The sequence below is a fragment of the Polyodon spathula genome, chromosome 8 (assembly GCF_017654505.1).
Source record: "Polyodon spathula isolate WHYD16114869_AA chromosome 8, ASM1765450v1, whole genome shotgun sequence".
Lineage (NCBI taxonomy): Eukaryota > Metazoa > Chordata > Actinopteri > Acipenseriformes > Polyodontidae > Polyodon > Polyodon spathula.
The window spans coordinates 21421360-21446246 of NC_054541.1; the positions used below are offsets into that span (position 1 = coordinate 21421360).

A 24887-nucleotide genomic window follows, 5' to 3' on the forward strand; every position below is an offset into this window, starting at 1 on the left:
TCACATGACTGCTATCCATGCCATGATCCCATGGTATTTTACCTATGATAAGATGAACTACTCACGATATTTGCCTGTGTACTATGCAGATATGTCCAAGCTCCCCACTGAAAATCCTGGAATCTATCAACACTTCAAACAAGGAGGGTTCTCAGTTCAGCTAGGGTCAGAAAACCCTTTTATGAAGATTCCAGTTGATCATCAACTGAGGAGACTGTAAAAGACTCCAAAATACCAAGAGAGATCAGAAAATACAGTCTGAAACCAGGAGCTCTGACAACTGGTGACCAGGCCGTGCAGCAATTATTATGGAAATAATAATAATAATAAATAACAAAATTAAATGTGTACAATAAATAAGTTAAATAGCACACAAACATGTTACAAATAAATAAAATGGATCAAACTCAAGTGACAAAAATAATGAGAAGTGCCTCCTTCTTACTAGATAAAAACTAAATGTATCTAAAAGAAACCTGCTGATTCCTAAATCACAAAAACTAAAAGCACTTTCCTCAATTCATCTCGGCTACAGTTCACCACGGCAATAACGAAGCTTTGGTGCAGCAGCCATCTCTATGTTATTACCTGCTGAACAAATGTAAGTAATGAGGCTAAATGCAGCTTGATTACCTTGCATGCCCCCTAGTAAAGGCTAATAAATGTGTCAAGTTAGCGAGTGTGCTTAGCTGGATACATACATTTCGACCAAAAGCCCCTTTTCAGCTGTGCAGAAAGAAAAGGTAGCACAGATCAGTAAACATTTTCTTTAAATACGTTTGCTGCACAGCGTTGACTTTTTTTTTTTTTTTCTACACAGCTGAAGGGCTTTTCTTATGTATGTACTGTATGTATATATGTATGGATAGAACTTCAAAGTTCAGCCTGTCACTTCTACACAGCTCCAGAGCTCTGTCAACAGTGAGGTATTTTGGTTTTCCTCAATCAACTTTAAAACTTTTTCATCTCCCTTCTTTTAATTTATTTATGCTTGTTAGATCTATCCATTTCTTTCTTATTTCAGCTACTGTTATTTGCTCCTCCTCAGCAGTGTTTACTGCATCAGTGATCATCTGCAACTTTTTTTTTTTTGTGACAAACTTCAGGAAAACTTGCCAAATAAAACGCATTTGTGTTGACCAGCCATTTAAATAATTGTAAATTTTTTTTTAAAAAAAAAAAAAAAAAAAAAAAAAAAAAAAGGCTTTCCTTTGCAAACCTGCCATTGTGTATTTTCCAAATCAGTCACTGTGCCTTAAAATTGATTAGAGTTAAGGGCCGTTCTCACCGGACATGGCGTGCATTCCACGTCCTTGCATGTTACTCTGCAGTACCTGTGATGTTCGAAAGTGTGGCATTTACTGTTTGTTGCTTGTACATGTAGCCGTGACGAAACAACAGACCGGCCACTGACTTTCCCCTGTTGCGCTCGGTGTGAACAGTGGTCTGTGGCGACTGCAGAGCGCTGTGTCTGGTGTGAACTGCCCTTAACTCTGTAATCTGATCAATTTTTGTGCAAAATCACTAATTTTTCAAAGCACACATTTTGCGAGAGGACTGCGTGTTGCTTCAGATATCTGGGCCTTAGTGATTTCATTCATCGCAGATCTCAAAAGAGTAACCGCAAGCGACGGCACTTGCAAACTGCTACATGAAACGCATGCAGCGCCGACCTCTGCGTCATTGCAACCTCATCGCAAGCACATCGCAATCACGGGACTTTTGTGAAATGGGCCACCGGGACTCAAGAACTGGTTACAGATGACAAAGTGCTTTTTGTAACATGAAATTACAAAGGACACCAGTGAAGAGGTGCCTGATTTAGAGTCGCACCAAGAAAAGCAGATGCAAGACCCCTACTCCATGCTTCTCATGCTGCAAAATCTGGACGCACAGCAGTTGTCATTACTTCTGTGGACACAGGTGTGTGTCTGCTCTGCCTTGTGTCAAGGAAATTCATGGTTAAACTAATTTTAATATAAGCATTTCTCGGATATATTTCTTGTCTGTGTGACATGCTGTAGGGATTGGGTTGTTAACACAGAACTTCAAAAGTTGTAGGTAAGGCACAGGCCACAAACTGTGTTAACTCTTTGAAGTTCACCTTCCAAAATGCTATCTGATTGTCTGGCTTCCTAAGGTGTCATAAAACTTGTTAAGCTACAGTGCAGTTTTAGCATTATTGCGTTAAGTTAGTTAAAATGCTTTAAGAATCCATTTTAATTACATAACTTGTGGACACAAGTTTAATAGTTATTTAATAGTAAGTTTCCCAATAATTATGAAGTGTTTATTGTGTTTTAAATGAATATTATAAACAAATATTTAAACTATTTTTAAATATTATCCTTTCATTGTATTATAATGTGTTGTATATGCTTGTAATTGTAATTTTGTAAAGATAATGAATTTTGTATGCTTCTCCAATGAATCGAACTAAAGTTATATTGAAAATCCTTTAACGAAGTAGGCGGATACATTCCATTTCTAACACCCTTTTTGTGTGACATGCAACTGTATCAAATACTGTGAACCAATGGAAGGATCGACAAGGATTTGTTAACAGTACAAGGGAACGCCTATACATCATGTTATTTAAACACAAAACAAGGATTTTCACTCTATCTGGACTGTCTTCTCTCTGGATGCTCTGGATTCACTTGCTCTTTCTTCAAAACATTTAATCACTCTCAAGTTATCAAACTCGGAAGTTCTTCAACGAAGACGCAATGATGTAATCTTCAAAGCTGTTCCACAGAAGATGGGCTTCCTTCGAAGTGACGAAAGCTTTTGCCTACAGCCTTCACAGAGATACTGCGCTGCTGCACAGCTAACTTCTACAGAGAGGACGTCCGTGTTAAGAAGACTTTGTTTTAAACATCGCACCAACTGATTAAGTATCAAACTTTTTTTTATATGGTGTGTTTACAAGTAACTGAATTGAAGCCATGATATTGATATCGCCACAGTACTTGATGTGCATCTATTCAGCTAGATGCTGGAACATTGTACATGCATACTTAGCCACGTGGAAGCTGGCACATGTATACGTAATGTGTGACTGAACCAAACAATGCATGATAAACTATTAAGACTGCTTCACTAATGCAGAACTCTATGAGCAGAGAGCACATCAAGGATTCATTATGAACATTTCAGAATGCATTACTTTTCCTTGAATGTTTTAATTTGTTTCTTCTTTATGTATATATGTTTTTAACTATGAAGCCTAACCTTTATTCTTCTTCCTGTGAGAATATGAATAAATGTAATAATAATTTGGATTGATAGGTTTCTTACTCTCTTATAACAAATGCACATTTATAATTGATTTGAAATACTTAAATACATAATATTAATTGTTAATCTCTTTAGGGCTAATTAAGCCAGAATCGGTAGTTCTTATTGAGGAATTATGTTTATTATGGTTAATAATTAATGAGCTATAATGGGGATTTTCTTTAATGGTAATTGGCGAGGACACAGTTGTGACATAAACCCTAGAAATACAATGTAAATATGCAAGACACTTGCCTTCTGTGATGTAGTTAATGCACCTCTCTTTCTGAAATGTGGAAGTAGCACTCGCACAAGATTCACCGACACCAGTAAAGTCTGCAGTGCCTGTGGTTCAGGTGTGTGCAAGACAACAGTAGGACTCCATGCTTTCACAGGCTGCAATACCTGTCAGTTGTATGGATCTAATTCTGAAGACATCAAGGTAAACGACTTTCAGTACCAGCTATTCTGTAGCAGTAAGGGTCAGACTGAGTCGTATTAGTTACCCCCTTGTGCTGACTGTCTGTTTAAACATGTAGAGAGAACCAACTATGAAAATGCTATATGGAAGGGGTGCTTGGAAAACAGGCCTGACATTTCGTCCCATTGGATTTAGGCAGAAGCTTGAGACTAGAGATGGCCAAGATGATCTTACTGTAGACTGGATGGATGGTCCTCCAGCACCTGAAGCAGTGCTGGAACTTCTGGTCTGCAAATGTGCAAGATCCTGTCAGCTACCGCACTGTCCATGCATGAGCAATGGAATGAAGTGCTCAGCCATGTGCAAACTCAACACTTGTGAAAATGATGAAAGTGGCAGTGATTTTGGTCTCTCAAATGATGATGAACATAATGAATTAGAGTTCTTATACAAATGCAAAACAAAAAAAAAATTGTCATAATTGTTGATTAAAACTGATTTACAATGATTCTCTGGAATGGAGAATGGAGATTATTTGTGTAGAATTGCTTTTTCATCAGTATGAGGAGGGCAATTATAAGTGATGGCTTTTTATATAAAGCTACACGATCAAAGCGGCTACAATACATTTTTTTATCATCGACAGGTATAGGACTTTCAAAAATGCAGTGTTAGAATTTGCCCCTCTCGGTGGTACCAATGAGTCAAAATTTAGGTACTGGCCTCATGAACTATATGGGGTGGCTAGGGAAATGGTTTTAGAAATTAGATTCTTGAAGCTTAAAATTTTAGGGCCCATCAAACTTTTTTCTTGGGGCTCGCCAGGCATGAGTTATAGGTACACCTTCCATAACAGGGTGTAGACAACACTGATTCAACATCATTAGTCCGCAAGGGGTTTAAATTGTGACTTCTTTTGAAGCTGTTATTAAACATTAATTTAGGCTTATAGAAACTTAGGTGGAGCTCATTGCAGCTTATTTGTATGTGTTGAGTAATTTGCATTGCTCTTAAGTTTACATAGGCCACAGTGCAAAATAATGGCCTAGCTGCTAGGCAATTTGGATTTTGCAGCTGCAATTGTTTGCACTACGCCTATCCTTACACCATCCCCTAAATAAGGTACCTGTAAATTTTATTTTCATTGTTAACACTGTGACAACTTTTTACACTATAACTTTAAAGTCTGTGTGATAGAGGAGATCTGTGCTGGCTATCGGGTGCATGCGTGATCGTGCAGGACAGGGTCAGAAGCCCCGTACGACCCGCCTGCCAATCATGGCGATGACACAGAGAGGTTGAACGAGAGGCTGCCTGTGCCTAATAAAGCAGCAGGCGGCAGTAGAGAATAAGAAAAGGCAGTGGAGACGACTGAAGAAGACAGCTGCACAATTTGGTTTTGTTCACGTACCCACACTGGTGATTATAGTCCCTGGGATGTTAGTTGTTTAACTTAGGAGGACCTGGGCAACCCCATAAAAGTATACTGAGGGGATAGAACAGCATCATTGTACTTTGTGACTCACAGGCTAGTGGAGGCTGAGAGACCGTGCTTAAAGCAGCACTTATCTTTGTAGTTTTATTTAGTTTTTGTTTTCCTTTTATTTCTCCTTTTGATTACAAATTATTATTTCTGCACCTCCAGGTATATAAACACTGAGGGGAATACCATGGTTGGAAGCAACCCAAAGTTTCACCAGAGTATCCCTGACACTTGTGTAAATAAAGCGTGTGTGCCTGCTTGCCGTTTCAAAGACAATATCTGAGTCCTGGGTGTTCAGTGAATCACCCATACCCCTCTCACAGTCCGTTTCAAAGCTATTTTCGAAATGTCTGCACTGGTGCACTGGGCTTTGAGATCTGTCCTCTAAATCACTGCAGGAAGAGGAAAAAAAAAACTGAACAGGTGCTCTGGCTTTTCTGTTCTGTATCACATCATGGATTGTTTTGTTGTGTGACCTGTTTGACAATGTGGGCAATCATCCTTACGCTGTGCACTAGAATGGACATTTTGAAAACAGCTTTGAAACAGACTTAAGTGTAAAAGGTTTTCAAGATTTTAACAATGCAAAGAAATTAGATGGACGTTATTTAACCAGCTGTAGCAACATTTGGGGACATGTGACACTGTTTTTCAGAACCCTGCTACTTACTTAAGTAAGAAATGGTACTAACGCCAACAAAAACGGGCTCTTTGACTGATCTATTCTATGAAACTTATCGGTAACACTGTGGTAGGAAACTAGAACTGCAGAGCGGCTCCTTAACTTATAGTCAAACTGACGAGCGGCTTAACTCGTAGTCAAAGCACCTTAACAAAGACTCAAAAACTAAAAAACACAGTACCTGAGTAACTGCAATAAATAACCGTATGACTGTTAACATCTTAAAGCGGTAAGTGGACAATAAAAAAAAAAAAAAAACCTAAGAATTAAATTTGAACCTACTTCCTCTCTAAACACAGCCAATTCCAAAACCACCATACAAAGTGCTCAAGCCCTATGTGTGCAAACCTCAATGACAATGCAGCAGCTGCATTCAAAATGCAATGCAATGGCTCTGTACAAAGGGGCAAAGGAAGCACAGACTTACTAAATTGCAAGTGCCTGAGGCTGGGATTGCATTTGAATTCTGGCAGCTTTAAGAACAAATGACTGAGATTAGGATAACTGCAGTATATGCTGAAGCTGCTACCAATTACCCAACACACCAATTAGCTTTACGTGAGTTCCTGTTTGGTTATTTGGTACTTTTTCAAAGCACGTACATAGCTTGTAGCTTGTATAATCTGTATCCCAACCATTGTTAAAGGATTTGTCATTTTATTTTTAATTACTGTTTTGTTTAGATGTACAAGGTCTTAGAGCCATATTTTAACAAAATTAACTGCAGTTTTTAATCATCTCCTATTTTTGAAAGGAGACAAAAAAACTCAAACTCAGTAGTAAACTTGCATGTCTCTTAAACACAGGACAGTTTATGGGTATGAAACATCAAATTAATCAGATTAATCTGGTATACAATTTTTTTATATTTCTTCCATTCACTAGGGACAAACACAGTGAATCTAAACAAGAATACACTAAAGATAACTGAATGGGGGGGATGGGCTCCAGACTCCCATGAAGGGATATCATCTGATACCAAAGATACAGAGATTAAACACTTTGGTACACTGCAGCTTTTATAGTTGTTCTAGACAGCTAACAAATGATAAGCATTAACCCGATTATCTTTTTGAAGCAAATGTAAATTAAATTTAAAAAAGCCAAGAGCAGCATCCGTGACTACTACAAATTGCATATTTTTAAATATTGTAAACAGTGGGGGAGGGGGGGGGAGCAGTTTCTGTAGCTGGGGCATATAGTAATCAAATAAACAGTTGTGAACTCCCTCTTTGGAGGACAGGAGGGGGTATTTCACAGCTACTCTATGCTAACAAGATATTTAATGTTCAAATAGAAAATAGTTTATAGTACTGAGACCATAGACATGGGAAATGGTATCAGGCTTGAGAAATTTCACAATAATAATAATAATAATAAAAAAACTCAGTTCTTTACAACCGGGCTCTGCTTTCCCCTCTGCTTGTGATACTGCATTGCATGCCAATGCTGCCTCAGCTGACTAATATTTCCCCTGGGTCCAGTTCCTCATGTCTCCCATGTAAATACACTAAGATCATCAAAGAAGTTGAAAAGGCTCCACTGTAAAACTGCTTCGGAACAAAACCGCTCATTCTTCTTTCCATATCCTAACAGTAAACCTTACTCTCCCTTTTAACCAAAAGGGTGCGCTTATGTACAACTAATGACATTTTTTTCCAGTATACTTATTTGCCTGGTTGCCAGTGGGTCAGGCCGCCATTGGTAATACTGTAAGTCTACTACATGATCAAAAAGAAACTGGAATAACCTACCTGTTTGACACAAAATCCAATATCAATTTGACATCAGGTATGTGTGGTGTGGTAACAGATACAATGTTCAAGCAGTATTTCTCCCAAAAATGTTGGTGTTTATTTAAACAATAACAAAATGATCCACCCCTCTACCCCCTATATGGTTGGCTTGCAGGCCAAAACAAAAACAATCACAATTTAAAAATAATCCACAATCCAGAAACCTGTACACAAAAGTGTGTAATCCAAACAGCGCAGCTGTGGTGAGGGCTGGTGTTGTGAGGTGAGGGCAGTGCTCAATGAGTTGGGCTGGCTCTGTGGCTGCAGCCCCTGGCTCTGTTCTCCTCCTCTACAATACAAAAACAAACAAAAGTAAACAAGGCTCCAGCCGTCTGTTACGTTTCAGGGCAAGGGGCTGTGCTTGCGCAACTTCATCCCCTTTGTACCACCAAACTCTTCCCTGCAATCAGCCCGTTGCCATGGTTTATCCAATCGCTGCCTGACCTGTATCTGATCGCAATGGAGTTGTTTAGAGTACTTGCAGTTACACACTTTCCTCAAGATGGCAGACTTCCAGTTTCAGCCCACCCTCAAGTAGGGACGTATACTGCCAACCTTACCCGGCACTCTTTCCAATCAGACGGGAGATTTACAGCATCAATTCTTTATCTTTATAACACAATCCTTGCCTTTTGTGATTCCCATTGCTGTCTGCATGATGCTCTTTAAATAGTGACCAGAAGTTTCTTCAGTATGGTGCCGTAAACTAAATCAGGGGTTCCCAAACTTTCTTAGCTCAAGGCCCACATGACATAAGGCATCTTAGCTGAGCACCCCCACTTAGTGAATCCATAGAAATTGAGTATCTTTCACTAACTTTCTCTTTAAAAAAATAAATATAATTCCCAGCTACTTTTGGTAGTTTATTTTTTTTCTTTGCTGTAAATCACATTTCAACTTTGAAGGTTTGAGGACTCACGATAGCAATAGGTTGTCTTTATTAAGCAAGCAAATCCAAACAGAATATACTCAGTCACATTTTCAAAATTATGATTTTGTTACCTTTAGTTAGAGAAATTCTTAGTTTGTACCGACCACGGTAGAAATAATAATTAAAAAAAAAAAAACATAAATGCATAAAAATAGCAATACATAGTTTGCCAAACATCTGACAAACTGTAGTTAAACATAAGAATAAATTCCATAAATAACAAAAATATGCATTAATTACATTATAATGATTGACTGCATATGCACAGCTGAAGTAAAACTTTCAGTCATGTTTTGTAACTTGGATTATAAATGAAATCGCTTCCCAAACTATAAAGATATTTGGGGGGGGGGGGGGACACATTTTACAAACATTACTATTTCTACCCTATTGTTCATGTGTATGTCATATGGACAGGACATGATGCAAACAGCTGAACATCTACACCAAAATAACTAAGCCATCAAACCAGGAGAAAATGAAACTGGTGCATAATCAAGCATTTATAGCCATAGTGCTCACACATTAATGCCATTTTCATGAAGGATTGAAACGAGCAACTTGCACAAAAAAAAACATGCTTTATCCTTGCAGACGAAAGTGGAGATGTTGAAAATTGTGGATAAACAACCCCATACAAGAAAAAGAAAGATATTGCTGCAGATTTCAACATTCCCTCAAACACAACCATTCTGAAAAACCGGGGTACAATAATACTGCCGTAAACTAAAACAGCAAACTGTGGCTGCAAGTCATCAGCATATACCTTGATGTTGAGGACACCTTGCTTTTGTGGTTGTAACATGCCTGTGATCAAAATATGCCTGTATCTGGGACCACTATGTAAATGCTGCATTATAGATTTTCACTAGTGCAGTACACTGTAATTTACTGTTATCTTTGCAACAGGTTTTTTTTTCAATTTGTTATTTAACTCTTTTTGTAGTGTATACTTTTAAAAAGTTTACTTACAACTGTATTTTCAATAAAATGAATAGTGCCTTTAAATGTATAATACTTTTCATTGCACTGTAATTGAAATTTGATTTCAGTGTTACTGTAACTTCAAAAAAAAACTGACAGTATGCAATTGGCATCGACTCCTGATAATAACAATTACAGATAAGACACATTTTTTTGATAGTCCCTTGAAATTTGTATTAATGAGAGTTGCCTGTATTTTAAATAATATTATAAATAATGACAGTATCATCCATTTATTATTATTATTATTATTATTAGTAGTAGTAGTGGTAGTAGTCGTAGCCATAGTAGTATTAGTATTATTTGGCTGCTGAAATTTGCTGATTCTTGCAGGGTAGTGCTGCAGGTATTTAGCTCTCAACATGAGTTTCTAAGAGCAAAGACCATTTAAAACTCCTTCAACACAGTCATATTGAAACTGTTCCCAGACACAAAACACTTCCATCGCAACAGGGCTTGCAGGCATTGCCGGTGTGCAGGTTTTTAAAAGACAGTCACTGCTGCAGGATTTAATTAACCAGAGGGCAAGATGTTCCAGTCTGACAGAGAAAGACATGGGAAAGCCTGTTTATCAATTCAAAGGGCGAACCTACAGAATTTAAAGCACTCCTGGAGCGTTCCAATTTGTTGGAATGTTTTCTTCTTTTCCAAAGTGCTTGCATTTTATATAGTCGCATCAGCCCTGAAGGGCAAATAAAGAACAGTAATTCATGCAAAGTATAAAGCTGCAGTCTCCCACGCTTAATTGTACACCGAAATAGAATCACAACATTCATCCACAGCTGAGAATTCTAAGCAGTTATGTTAGCAACGCACATCGTTGACAGTTCAGATTGTTTACATATACTGCTCTAGCTAAACCCCTCTTAGAATACTGTGCCCTGTTATGGTCACCTCACTACAAAAAATATATCGTAGTCTATTGAATTGATCTGAAACTCTGAGACTCTATGTACCACCACTGAGATAACAAAAGTGTATGTGCTAGTCTTTTTAGTTAATTTCTGTACATATAAACATGTAAAACACCAGAGAGGGTCCTATTTAGATCTGCCACCTTTTAGATCAATTGAACGGGCATTATTATTATTATTATTATTATTATTATTATTATTATTTATTATTATTATTATTATTATTATTCAATTCCAATTTTATAAAATATTTGTTTTAGACAAATAATTTTTTATCTTAGTTTTTCTAATTTTACAATGAAAACCATTTGTTTATCTTGTTTTTAATTTTTGTTTGATCACATTCTGTATTAGACTGTTTCAGAAAGGTCTGTTTGTTATTTGTGTGTGTGTGTATGTGTGAAGCCCTTTGGGATCTTTGTGATGAAAGGCACTAAAATGTGAATTGTTTCATTATTATTGCATTGGGGAATGAAAACAAGCTAATCTCAAGATTTAATTGCATGAGATAGGAGGATAGGTAATAACATTTTAATGTGATCAGTTGAGAAAAAACGAACAAAGTGTGGATTTAAGTTTATAAAATCCTAAACGATAGATACAGTTAACCCAAGTCACGACTTAGCACAGAGAGAGTTTTTTTTCTTTTTTTTTTTTTTACATAAATGCATGGAATAGTTTACCAGGTGAAGTATAGTACAGTAGTGTGTATATATATATATATATATATGAGAGAGAGAGAGGAACTAGGAACACAACTGTTTAGATTCTGCTCTATGAAATCCATGAGATGGGGCATTTGGCAGGCAAGCTGCAATTTACAACCTATCTAAACGTTTACCACAGTAATACTATACATTTACCATGGTTTGTCAAGTTTCTTTAATATGCTTTACCATACTAGGGTAACATTTTTATAAGGATGTCTCTATAGGCCAAACACCCTTTTCTCGATTCCTAACATTTTTTATGTTGTTCTGACACTTGCACTCACACTCCCTGAAATCACTTTGTTATTTTTAAACCATATTGGCCACTCAACCTTTGCTACACAGACAGGAATTTAAAAGTAAAAAGCAACTTTTAATTCAATAGAGCTCTGTTCGTTTAAATTGCAGCCACAAGGATACCAGTACAGAACATTCATTATTAATTGGGCTGGCTCTGAGATCCTCCCTACTGAATTCATTCTATTGGGTTTTGTGATTCTTAGATCCATAGTATTGAGTGGCCTGCTCTGAGCTGGCTGGAAGGTCCCAGTACTAGTATCACATTGCAGGGTCTTCGATTCCCCAGTATAAAGCTCTCCTGCATGGTTAGTGACTCAAAAGCTAGGTTTCTATTCATCAACTGGACTGATTAGAAAGGGATTTGAAATCTATCTAATTTACTGTATACATAGAGGCACCCTCTGCTACACCCTGTACTTACCCCTATTACATGCTATACAGTTTTACATTTCAGTCGGGACAATCTTGCGTTAAATAACTACATTTATTATAATACTAAATCTTACAGAATTCCAAAAAACATTGAACCCAAACAATGTGTGAATAAAAATACAAATAGTTGGAGCACAGCCTCATCCCTCCGGAGCATCCCAGTGCTGCCTGCTAAAAAACAAACAATAAAATAATCTATGAGAACGTGTTCAATATCCCCTGCACAAAAATGATTACTTGCAAGGACATAGTATACCCCCCCTCAGAACAAGGCTGGGGGAGTCTTGTTTCCGACCCTCGACTCCACTACACATTAAGACTGAGACTGAGTTTGCGAAAATAGGTATATATATATATATATATATATATATATATATATATATATATATATATATATATATATATATATATACACACACACACACACACACACACACACACACACACACACAGTGCCTTGCAAAAGTATTCAGACCCCTGACCAATTCTCTCATATTACTGAATTACAAATGGTACATTGAAATTTCGTTCTGTTCGATATTTTGTTAAAACACTTAAATTCAAAATCAATTATTGTAAGGTGACATTGGTTTTATGTTGGGAAATATTTTTAAGAAAAATAAAAAACTCAAATATCTTGCTTGCATAAGTATTCAACCCCCACACATTAATATTTGGTAAAGCCACCTTTCGCTGCAATAACAGCTTTAAGTCTTTTGGGGTAGGTATGTACCAGCTTTGCACACAGTGTCGGAGTGATTTTGGCCCATTCTTCTTGGTAGATCTGCTCCAGGTTGTTCAGGTTGGTTGGACGACGCTTGTGGACCGCAATTTCAAATAGTGCCAGAGATTCTCAATGGCATTGAGCTCAAGACTTTGACTGGGCCACTGTAGGACATTCACCTTTTTGTTCTTGAGCCACTCCAATGTTGCTTTGGCCTTGTGCTTGGGATAATTGTCCTGCTGAAAGGTGAATTTCCTCCCAAGCTTCAGTTTTTTAGCAGACTGAAGCAGATTCTCTTGCAGTATTTTCCTGTATTTTGCTCCATCCATTCTTCCTTCAATTGTAACAAGATGCCCAGTCCCTGCTGATGAGAAGCATCCCCACAGCATGATACTGTTACCGCCATAATTCACTGAAGGGATGGTGTGTCTTGAGGCATGGGCAGTGTTAGGTTTGCACCACACATAGCGGTTTGAGTTTTGGCCAAAAAGCGCTATCTTGGTTTCATCTGACTACAAATGAAATTGGGTCACTCTCATTCTTTCTGGCAAACTCCAGACGTGCTTTCAGATGGTACTTTAAGTAATGGCTTCTTTGTTGCCACCCTCCCATACAGGCCAATGTTATGCAGAGTTCTTGATATGGTTGACTGGTGCACCATTATTCCACTCCCAGCCATTGAACTCTGTAGCTCCTTCAAAGTGATTGATGGCCTCTCAGTGGCTTCTCTCACAAGTCTCCTTGTTTGAGTGCAGAGTTTTGAGGGACGGCCTTTTCTTGGCAGTGCCTGGGTGGTGAGATGCAGCTTCCACTTTGGGATATCCAAACACTTGGATATTTCTCCCAAATTCCAAATAAAAATATTGTCATTTAGAGCATTTATTTGCAGAAAATGACAACTGGTCAAAATAACAAAAAAGATGCAGGGTTGTCAGACCTCGAATAATGCAAAGAAAATAAGTTCAGATTCATTTTTAAACAACACAATACTAATGTTTTAACTTAGGAAGAGTTCAGAAATCAATATTTGGTGGAATAACCCTGATTTTCAAGCACTGCTTTCATGCGTCTTGGCATGATCTCCACCAGTCTCTCACATTGATGTTGGGTGACTTTATGCCACTCCTGGCGCAAAAATTCAAGCAGCTCGGCTTTGTTTGATGGCTTGTGACCATCCATCTTCCTCTTGATCACATTCCAGAGGTTTTCAATGGGGTTCAGGTCTGGAGATTGGGCTGGCCATGACAGGGACTTGATCTGGTGGTCCTCCATCCACACCTTGATTGACCTGGCTGTGTGGCATGGAGCATTGTCCTGCTGGAAAAACCAATCCTCAGAGTTGGGGAACATTGTCAGAGCAGAAGGAAGCAAGTTTTCTTCCAGGACTACCTTGTACTTGACTTAATTCATGCGTCCTTCACAAATCTGCCCGATTCCAGCCTTGCTGAAGCACCTCCAGATCATCACCGATCCTCCACCACATTTCACAGTGGGTGTGAGACACTGTGGCTTGTAGGCCTCTCCAGGTCTCCATCTAACCATTAGACGACCAGGTGTTGGGCAAAGCTGAAAATTGGACTCATCAGAGAAGATGACCTTACTCCAGTCCTCTACGGTCCAATCCTTATGGTCTTTTGCAAACCTCAGTCTGGCTCTTCTTTGCTTCTCATTGATGAAGGGCTTTCTTCTAGCTTTGCACGACTTCAGCCCTGCACCTAGAGCCTGTTTCGAACCGTCCTCGCCGTGCACTTCACCCCAGCTGCCGTTTGCCATTCTTTTTGTAGGTCACCTGATGTCATCCTACGGTTGCTGAATAACATTCGAATGAGTTGGCGGTCATCCCGGTCAGTGGAGAGTCGTTTTTGCCCTCTGCCGGTCTGTAGCTTTGTTGTCCCCAATGTGTGCTGCTTGACCTTGTCCTTCTGAATTACCATCTTTGAAATTTTAAGGATGGAAGCAACCCAACGCTCACTGTATCCCTCTGCCAGTAAAGCCAGAATTGAACCCTTCTTTTCCTCACTCAAAACTTTCCTTTTCAACTCTTTGGGCATGGTCAATAGTTATTTTTTGATTCCAATTACTTTTGAGGTACTACTAGCACTGTTTTGCCATCCAGCTGGTCCTATTGCAAGAGGATAGTGATGACCACAGGAGTGGTTTTTATACTTTTCCTCGTTAAATAAGATTTGGTTCAGGTGATCCCCTAATCAGTACCTCATTCAGTAGAATGAGGTGTGCCTGTGTTGGAATTCAATAGACACTGAAATGGAATGGCTGCCATACATGTAGAGATGCTGATTTAAGAAAAATTTGCAGTGGTCTCTTAATTTTTTCCAGAGCTGTGTGTGTGTGTGTGTGTGTGTATATATATATATATATATATATATATATATATATATATATATATATATATATAATATACTAAGATAAAACAGAAATATTGCTGCACTGATAATATTGTAAGTTTCACTCTAAATATACAATATATAGTAAATATGGACTGGAGAGGAGAGTCATAGTCGAAAATTATTGCCCCAAGGGAAGTCTATTGTTACTGACAGGGGGCTATAATTTTGTTTAAATATAGCTGATACAGTAAATAAATAAATACATAAATAAATACATAACAGAATGTTTTTGAAGTTCATACTGCATAGTTATCAAAGTCTTTTTTGTGTACAGCTCTCCATTTAACTTTCTGACTGCTGCATAATATTTTCTTAGTAGTAGTGTGTTTAGATCCTGGCCATCATATTTGTTTACATCGTGAAGTTGAATTAGTTTGAATTTCAGAGTCAGAAAACAGTGACAGCAATGTTTTAATTAACATTTTAGTGTTTGGAGCATCTTTCTTTTGTAGTATGTTTTGTAATTAATTTTCTGTTAAGTCACAGAATCTCTGTTTAGCAGTTCTTTCACTTTCAGCCATTTTCTCTTGTTGTGAGGAGTGCAGGGGAAGAGCGGTGTGTTCCTTTGAAAAGGGGCAGGACTGACAGTGAACCAATCACATGTCAGAGGGAGACTATTGCCTAGAAGCAGTGGGCAGACCATGTTATTCTACATTTTATGTTTTCGAGCTTTGCACTTGCATAGTACCGTTGGCAACAACCAATTAGTATTCAATATATATATAAAACCTATGTCACAGATCAATATTAGAACATTGGAACACTTGAAACCCTGTGACACTTGGTGTAAAAAGGACAGTATTACTTATAACGTAATAACAATAATAATAAGGAGTTGTATTGAACTGTCCAGTCAGAGAGATGGATGCAGTTACTGGATGGAACATGAATGATTAGCTGATCCACATTTGACAGTGTTTATGACAGGAGATCTAATAGGAGTTGGATAGTGTATTCAGCAGAGGGACTGAGAGTGTAAGTTAAGTATGTAACACATATAGATTTTAATAATTTGTTTAAAATAAATTGGTTTTGTATATCTCATTAAATATTTTGTATAGTCATGTCATCAATAAAAAGACATTTTTAAATACATTTTTAAATATATGCCTATTTTCTGAAACTGGACTTCTTGTGTAGTTTTTATGAATGAGATGAGTGAGTGAGTGAATGACACTACTCAGGTAGGCGGGCCAAATAAATTGAATGAAAGATCTTTGAGATTCATTTCGGACCTTGCCCTATACATTCGTGAATCACCCGGGCAATCTGAGAATTGCCCAGTTTCGGGTTTTGCCCGTATCATATATACATACAATTGCACTTCTGGGACAAAATATAATATCCGGCAGACACTTTCTAAACAATGGGCCTGTTTTGTTTTTTTTTTGTTTTTTTTAACGGCTGTAGAATTATAAAAAAATCTCAGCATTAAAATGATAAGAAGCTAAGTGTGATAATACAAATAATTAACAGGTCATTGCTATTTCTAAGGGTGGATTTGAACTTCCTATATCCTGCTGGGATAGAGGACTTTACCCTACCAGGAATCCTCCTGGGTTGTATACCACTTGTTTTTAGGGGTGATTCCCTAATTCTGTAAAATTCTCTAAAACAATGCAGCTGTGACTTAGCCCTGTGGTATATACAGCTATGGCTAAAAGTTTTGCATCACCTAGAATTTTAGAATTAAGACTTTTTTTTTTTTTAAACCTATATGAACAGAATTTACAACTTTTATTTAACATCATGTAATCAATGAAACTACAAAACTATATTGCAAAAATCTACCGGAAGCAATAATAAAAGGAAAGTGTTACGTGATAAATTTCAAAATGTCATATTTTTAAGTATATGGAAAATTACAGAGCGGCATATAATTCAATGTGTTAATGTAACATTACTCAACAGGTTTTCTTCAGCTTTATGAAGCAAAATTAGTTAATTCTACAGCGTGATGTAAAATGTTTGGACATAGCTGTAGATTGATCAAATCAACAAAAGTGTTATCTTCTCACTGATGTAACTGTGTTACTGAAGAACCTCTTTGGAACTAAAGGTGGGGCCATGGCTGCTCTCCTTTATTCCTTTGGCATATTATATATTATATTATTATAAAGTAATTATGCACAGTCTAAAATCAATGGAGAAGACAGAGACAGAGTGTGCAGCACATTTTCAGGTAACAATAGTCATAACCGTAGTAGCTAGAATAGAGTCTGGTCTAATTCTGTGCTTTAACTCAACCTGTCAGAGATTAATTAGAGGACAAGCAGCTCTGGGGTTTACTTAAAACTGGGGTCATATCCAAGATGGGCTTCCTTTAGGTAAACTGACTAATTTAAAATGTCCACAAGTGGGGTTTTCTTTACATAGTACATAGAATTGTATATATGGCATATGTTACCATGGAAACAGAAAGCTTTATTGAAAAAACTATGTGCGCAACAACCCATGATGGAGTGTGGGCACAATGCAAAGCACAGAATGTCACTCATAGCAGTCAACCTGATATTTATTTTATACCATATACTTGAAAATCTGAACGAATTTTTTTTGTTGATGTTGTGCATATTAGGCTCTTGGTTGTTAAGATCTACAGCATCTAATCTTATGATGCTTACCAGCATCCAGTTTGTTTAAATGCTTAAGTTCATCACAGATTCGGAACAAACAAAGAACAACAAAAAAAAGAATAATAAAAAAAAACACATTAGCAAAATACTAATTAAACATGTGTGGGTTTGTGGTTCAGGCCTCTGCACCATTACAAATCCTTAGTTTAAAAGAACATCCAAATTTAGCCAATACTTTAAGCACCTCATAGATACCGACAGAGGCAAGGAGGCCATTTTTACTAATGTATGGTGAGTGCATGGAATGGGTTACAAAGCTACGTTGTTGATGATGCTTAATCCTTCATGAATAAATAAGAAAACATTCTGGGCTCAGTCAGCTACTGTACTAGGAGTCATATGAGCACTGGTGCGCCCAATGGTCAGTTTATGAATACAAGTAACAAAGTCAAATAACAAACTGAAATGGAGGATAAATTTTGCACTCAGTCACTCTGCATTGGTAGAAAATGTACATCTCTTGAAATATTTTGTTTATTTTTGATCAGGGGACATCTAATCAGTTCAGAGAAATGTGTGACATCAGTTATTATTATTATTTTATTATTATTATTATTATTATTATTATTATTATTATTATTATTATTATTGTTATTATTATCAGAGCCCAGAAGTTTTTTTTTTTAATAATCTTATCTCCCACTTAATGCGCTTTCATGCTTGTTACAAAAGTGATAAAGCCTCATGCCCCATTGTATTGGACCAATGGACTCAATTAAAAATGCCTGCGATTGATTGTTTGGTGTTCATTTTAGAGTTTAGAATTTTAGTTATTGACAAAATATAAATATATTAAATCCTTACCTATCAATTACTCTGGAGTAAATGTTAAAACAGCTAGCCATTTCAGTATGCAGTTGGCCAAAGGCTAAGAGATTGAAGACATGTTTAGGTAGCCCACTGAGGGTTGTTGTTCAGCTGGGTTTATGTTGCCGAGGGCTAGAGCTAGGCTAGATTCTGAAATGGGACTTTTTGGAAATTAAAACATGTATTTTTTTCCATCTAGTGCTGGTGGGCCAAGTGACACGTGTTTCCATGTTCACTGTTAAATCTAGACGCTAGAACCCAGTCCTTAAGTTTACCACAGCATATTTGCATGTTAATTCTGCATTTTTTTATACTATACATGTACCATAATTTACAGAGTTTTGCCATGTTGTTTAACATGCTTTACCACACCTTCACTATGCTTTATTATACTTTGCCATGCTTTTATTATGAGAAACTTTGATAAGGGTCTGTCTTTGATAATGGTCTGTCCAGGAATCAAAGTATATGGGTAATTATAGATGGTTGCTCTAAAGAGTTGTCCTGTCAAGAGACATGTCAAAGTGACAAAAAAATGTATTAGAAATGAAAAGTTAAACTTCACAAGTATAAGGGAAGCAGTGGCAATGCTACTGCAGCTAACATAGTGTAGGGGCGGATTTTCAAACCTGTTTCCTGCCTTTATTTGAAATAACGTTGCATTTTATAAAATGAATGTCTATTTGTGAAGGGTATATTTTATTCAAAACACTGGTGGATCTAAATGCCAACATCCTTCAATGAATAGAATGCTCTGTCATCTTCTATATTGGTATATACAAAATGCATTACATACACACACACACACACACGTACTGTTAGATGTTCAAATCCTTGGTTCACAAATTTTTAAGCGATTATGGCTAACAAATTAACTTAACTTCCATTCATTGTATTTGCATTAAATGCCCAATTTTGAAAGAAACACATGTTCTAATAACCATCTATTTTTTATTATTTTGAAACATGATATACGGTGAAAGAAATCTCCATTTGCAAGCCATACTTTCAGTGTTACACTTGCTTAGTAATTTCTCCTGGAGTGTGAAATTGTCCCCACCCCTTCAATGGCTTTTTCCCTGTCATTAAATAACCAGCTGTTCCCCATTTGAATGAAATGATCCAGGAAGTGCAATGTAATAGATACATTGAGAATACGGCACAGAAACGGATAACATTTTTTTTTTTTTTTTTTTTTTTTTTGAAAACTGCACATTTGAAACCTTTGTAGCCACTGGAAAGCAAACCAGGTAAGATTTATGTAATTATTTTATGAGCTAAAATCAGTTCTCAGTAACAGTACTTGTAAACCCCTGTTTCAGTGGTCTAAGTCAGAAGCCATGCTGTTTACCTGGCTAAAATAGACAATGTTCCAGGTGTAAATTACATTCACTGAAGTGTTTCAGAAACTCATTAGGTATAAATAAATAAATAAATAAATAAATACATAAATAAATAAAAAGACACCAGTAAATGGCTGTTGCAGTTTATGGTTTGTGGATTTTCTTCATTCGAAAAATAACAAAGCACCTCCAGAATAACCCCTGAAGCCGTGTTGGATACTCATGGAACATCAGGAAGTTGGAATTGCTTGGATACAGATGCACCTAACAATCAAGCGCATTAAATCTGGGCAGCTTCATACCTGGCTAAATGCCAAAAAACCATCACACTTATCTAAAAGAAAAAAAAATAAAACAGGGTAGCGTCATGACCCAAGCTGTTACCGGCAGGAATGAGATCCAGAGACAGAAAACTGCCGTTTAAGTGCTGGTGCACACATTTACTAACAAAGGAGCAAAGAAAAAGGCACAAGGGCCAAAACAAAGGGTTAAACAAAACAATGACATGTAGTCTGCACATTAGCCCTCACTATTATGTTCCTCAACAATACAAACACCATAGCAGAAACTCTTCCACTTGAGGAAGGATTTCTTCTTCCTTTTATACATGTGGCCACTCCCTAATTATCGCCAGTTACCTAATTGGGGGATGGCAACACCTGTGATTGCTGGCAGGGATAGATTTAACCCCATCCCTGCTAGCCTTACATTCCCCCACAACCTGTATATATTAAAGACTTTAGCCCTGCCGCAAATAGTATTTTTATAACATAGATTTAATGTAACGTCATTCTGTGAAAAAGTCACAATTCTGAAATATCAAAATAAATTTTGTGAATTGAATGACAAACATTTCACTAGATGTTTTTCTCAACGTCTGTAAAGTTAAAAAAAAGAGAGCATCTTTTTTTAGTTCAATGGCACTTTTTTTATATTACTAGGTGCTGGGTTTAAGATACCAATGTTGTATTTGCAAGATTTTTAAACATCTCTGGCAAAATGTGCAAGTAGCCTTCACATATCATAGATTTTTTTTTATTTAAATCTTTTGCATATATTTAAACAGGATACAATTATCTATTCAGGGATGCCAAGATATTTAGAGCGCAAGGGACCTAAGTGTAAAAAAACTGGGTAATAAAAACTCCACCCCTACTTTTCTACATTCTTAAAATTGGATAACATTTTGGGGTACCACTAAACTTATGAGATCACTTAAAATGTTGTACATATATTACATGATAAGCTATTCAGGGATACCACAGTATGTATTAAGTAAGGGGTCTGAGTTGGATCAAAGTCCCAATGCATGTGGCAATAGATATCCTGCCCGCAGTCATTCTGTTTGTATGCATGTGAAGATAGACAGATAGATAGATAGATAGATAGATTATATAATGTAATAATATTTTAAGAAAAAAATACTCTGAACTTGATATGAACTTTGCATTTGACAATACACCAATTATTGCTCGTTCAAATGTTACCTCAAGCAGTCTGACAAACAACTTTTCTTTATTACGTATTACATGACTTCTTTCCTGATGATGTTCCACGTGTGTCCGATAATGTGCAAGTGTGCCAAATGCTAGTTATGTTTATCAGCTGTCAAATCTCAAAAGACATATTATTAGAACAATCATTTTCTGAAAGTCTCTTCACCATTTGCTAATGTTATAACACATTAGTTTGTCACTGGGGATGCTGTGTTTTTATTTACTAAAACAATCAAACATCTTGTGAAACATAGTTATTGGGCCTGGACTGGAAGTAAATGCAGTTTTTAAGTTGTGGTACTTACAAAGATGACTCAGTAATCACTAACTCAACATTTGGAAAAGGGAACTTTTTTAATGGATTTCAAATATTTTAATATCTATATATGTTTACATTTCTTTTGTTATTTTATGAGTGGTTCTGTTACTCCAGTGAAGAATTATTCATTTTTTCTCCCTTTTGTACCAACGTGGAACTTGCATTGAAAAGCCTTCCATTGAGAGCAGGCAAGGCTAACAGGCTTGAAAACATATATTAGCATATGATTTGAATAGAATGAAGAAGGCATGGTTTCCAGTGAAGATCAAAGCATGCCAATAGTAAGAATATTTCTTTAAAAAAAACAAACAAACAAAAAAAAAAACAACGTATCCCTATCAAAGTGCTACATAGTGTGTTAGGAACATCATTAACAATGCTAATTCTTATTGATTCATATTTTTTGACTAGGGTGCTTTCTTTGCTCACGATATTATTTGTTTCAAATATTTGAATAGACTGCTTGGTTACCTTCTTTCTAAAAACATTTAGTGCGTGTTTTGTATGCATGTGTCCATGTACTGTATATTTATTCTGTATTATATTGTAAATACAATCCCTCTGTTTTACACTTCCATTGGGATTCCAAATCCTGGACACTACAGTTTTGAAAAACATACTTCACAAAGCCTCCCATTTGTAAACGATGGTAAATGCATAGTATTATATCATCATGGGAAAAGAATATGAAAGCTTCGGAATTACTGTCCCAGTATAAAAAGTTTGACATTTTTTGAATAGTTTCAAAGATGATGAAGGAATTAGAGGCAGTAATAACTGAGCAATGGTCCATTAAATTGTAACACCTTGCACTCCTTTTTTATACGACTTAAGAAAATAAAAAATGTAATTCACAAATATAGAATAGAAATATGTTATCTAAACAGTTGGACATAGAGACATAATATTATTTATCATATGGCTGTTTATTTTTATCTTCTGATCTTTGAAAAGGCTTCATTCAGCCACTGGAATACATTTCCCAAATGATTGCAGACAAGAAGAGGGTGTCATCTCTTCTATATTGAAATATAAACACTCCTTTGAGAATTAAGGTAATATAAGTAGCATCAGCAAAGTTGAAACAAACAGCTGCTGACTGCCCATTCACTAGCCACTCTGCGTAAAACAGGTGCCTTCTGACACACACAGAAAATACATCAGTAGAATAATCTGTGATGCGTAATTAACATTTTACTTTACAGTGCCATATGTACATTTACTGGTCTGTATGTGTGTGTGTGTGTGTGTGTGTGTGTGTGTGTGTGTGTGTGTGTGTGTGTGTGTGTGTTTTATATATAGATACACACACACACACACACAAAGTACAATATTTATAGAACTCAACTAATGCCATAACTTCCAACTCTTAAATTGACATATTTCACTTTCAACTGGTAATGTCCATACAACTTAGAATTACTTTGTCACCCCAGACAAATTCACTTTTCTCTTTTATTCTTTAACCTCACATTTTCAGTAGACAACGTTTGGATTCTACATTCATAGTCGAGAACAGATGATACTGTGCCAATGGTATCTGGTAAGCAAGCACTAACATTTTATTAAATAAATAATAACTCAATGTGCTTACTACATTGTTTATTTGATTGGCACTATTAAGCAAATGGCATAACCCACTAAAAACCAATCCATTAAAAACAAAAACTGTAGCAAAAAGGAAATATAGGAGCAATCAGATTCTTTGTGCTAAAAGTCACAAAAGAAACCATAGAAGCACATTTGGTAAGCCTTACCTTTGGCAATTAGGTCCTCCATATCCTGGTCGAACCCTAGTCGATGGCATTTGGTCCAGAGCCCCATGTTGGTGGAGTTATATTGCCTGCTACACTCGTCTGCTGCGCTCATGGCAAAAAGCTGCCTCCGATTTCTCGCCAACAGCAACTTTTCTTCCCAGCTGCCCAGTTTCGATCTGCTAGCCCTCAGTGGAAGGCTGTTGTTGGGGATGTATATAAAGCCCGGGTCGTTCCTCCTGCTGCTGAAGCTCTTGCACCTTTCCCTGTATCTCTTGGCGTCGGTTTCGTACCAGTGATCGGAGCAGATAGCCACTGCGAGCATGCCCAATGCGCAGAGGGCGAGAGAAAGGCCAGAGTAGAGGAGCAACTTTCCTGCAGCCATGGTCAAGCCGCATCAGCACCACCGCAGACTAGACAGCTCCTCTGCGTGCACTCGCATTGAATTATTCAGTGCATCACAATGTCGGGACCGATAGTAATACCATCATTCGGAAAATAAAAACATTGGTGAATTCAAACAGGATGTGTTAACTAAATCCGTGTTTGATCTGTGGGTCCTGAGAGCTGTGTGTGTATATATATATATATATATATATATATATATATATATATATATATATATATATATATATATAAAAGCTGCGTATCTCACTCCGTTTAAAATCCACTCTCGGCCTTTTTCAGCGAGTTAGCAGGCAGATGAAATAGAAATATCCACACATATGGGCTGTTTGAATAAATACCCCATATATCAGTTTGAACGATCAGCACCTTTAAACAGAGAGTAGGAGAAAGAAAAAAACAATATACAGCTGATAAGAACAAATGATGTATGGCATACGTGCTTTTTTTGTTTGTTTTTGTTTTTTTGCTGTTGTATTTTCGGGGAAGGGGTGGGTGCAGTTTTAGGAGTGAGGTTTAAAATTCCGCACCAAAGGTCTGTCACATGAATTGATTCTCAGCCTGTAGCCAAGCTATTTGTTTAATGTTAGGCGGGTTGTCTACTGCAGTAACCCGAAGCAGAAGCCGTATAGTTCACAGCAGATAATGTAGACTGTTCTCACCGTCAGTGTTATAGAGCAAAAACAGATGTACGGGGGGGGGGGGTCATTCTTCGTCTTGCAATCAAGAGTGGCAGTCACAGTGCAGTCACACCCCGTTTCTTGTGTTTTTTTGTCTCGCATAAGAGAAAACAACTAGATCACCACGAGTTTGGTGGGGTGGAGGGGAAGGGCAAACCCAAGTACGTCAAGTCGTATGGAAGTCAATAGTTCGTACAACCAAATATGCCCTGTGTGTGGTTGTCATAGAAAATACATCACACACACACACACACAGTTGTGGTCATACGAAGTACAACTTTTACAGTATTCAGTAAAAATGCACTACTTTTTACGTGATGAAAAAACATTACATTGTTTAATACTAGTCCACCACAAACAGGATTTAAAAAAAAAAAAAAAAA

The 24887-nt window shown here is 37.0% G+C and overlaps 1 protein-coding gene across 1 annotated transcript in view; it reads right to left on the bottom strand.

Annotated features, from left to right (window-relative positions):
* Positions 1-24887, bottom strand: part of LOC121319595 (transmembrane protein 178B-like) — a 199227-nt gene that overhangs the window by 173499 nt on the left and 841 nt on the right. The window contains exon 2 of the mRNA XM_041257185.1: positions 23423-24193. Within this exon, the coding sequence (XP_041113119.1) occupies positions 23423-23804 (382 nt within the window). The 5' untranslated portion in view covers positions 23805-24193. The remainder of the gene's footprint in view (positions 1-23422; positions 24194-24887) is intronic.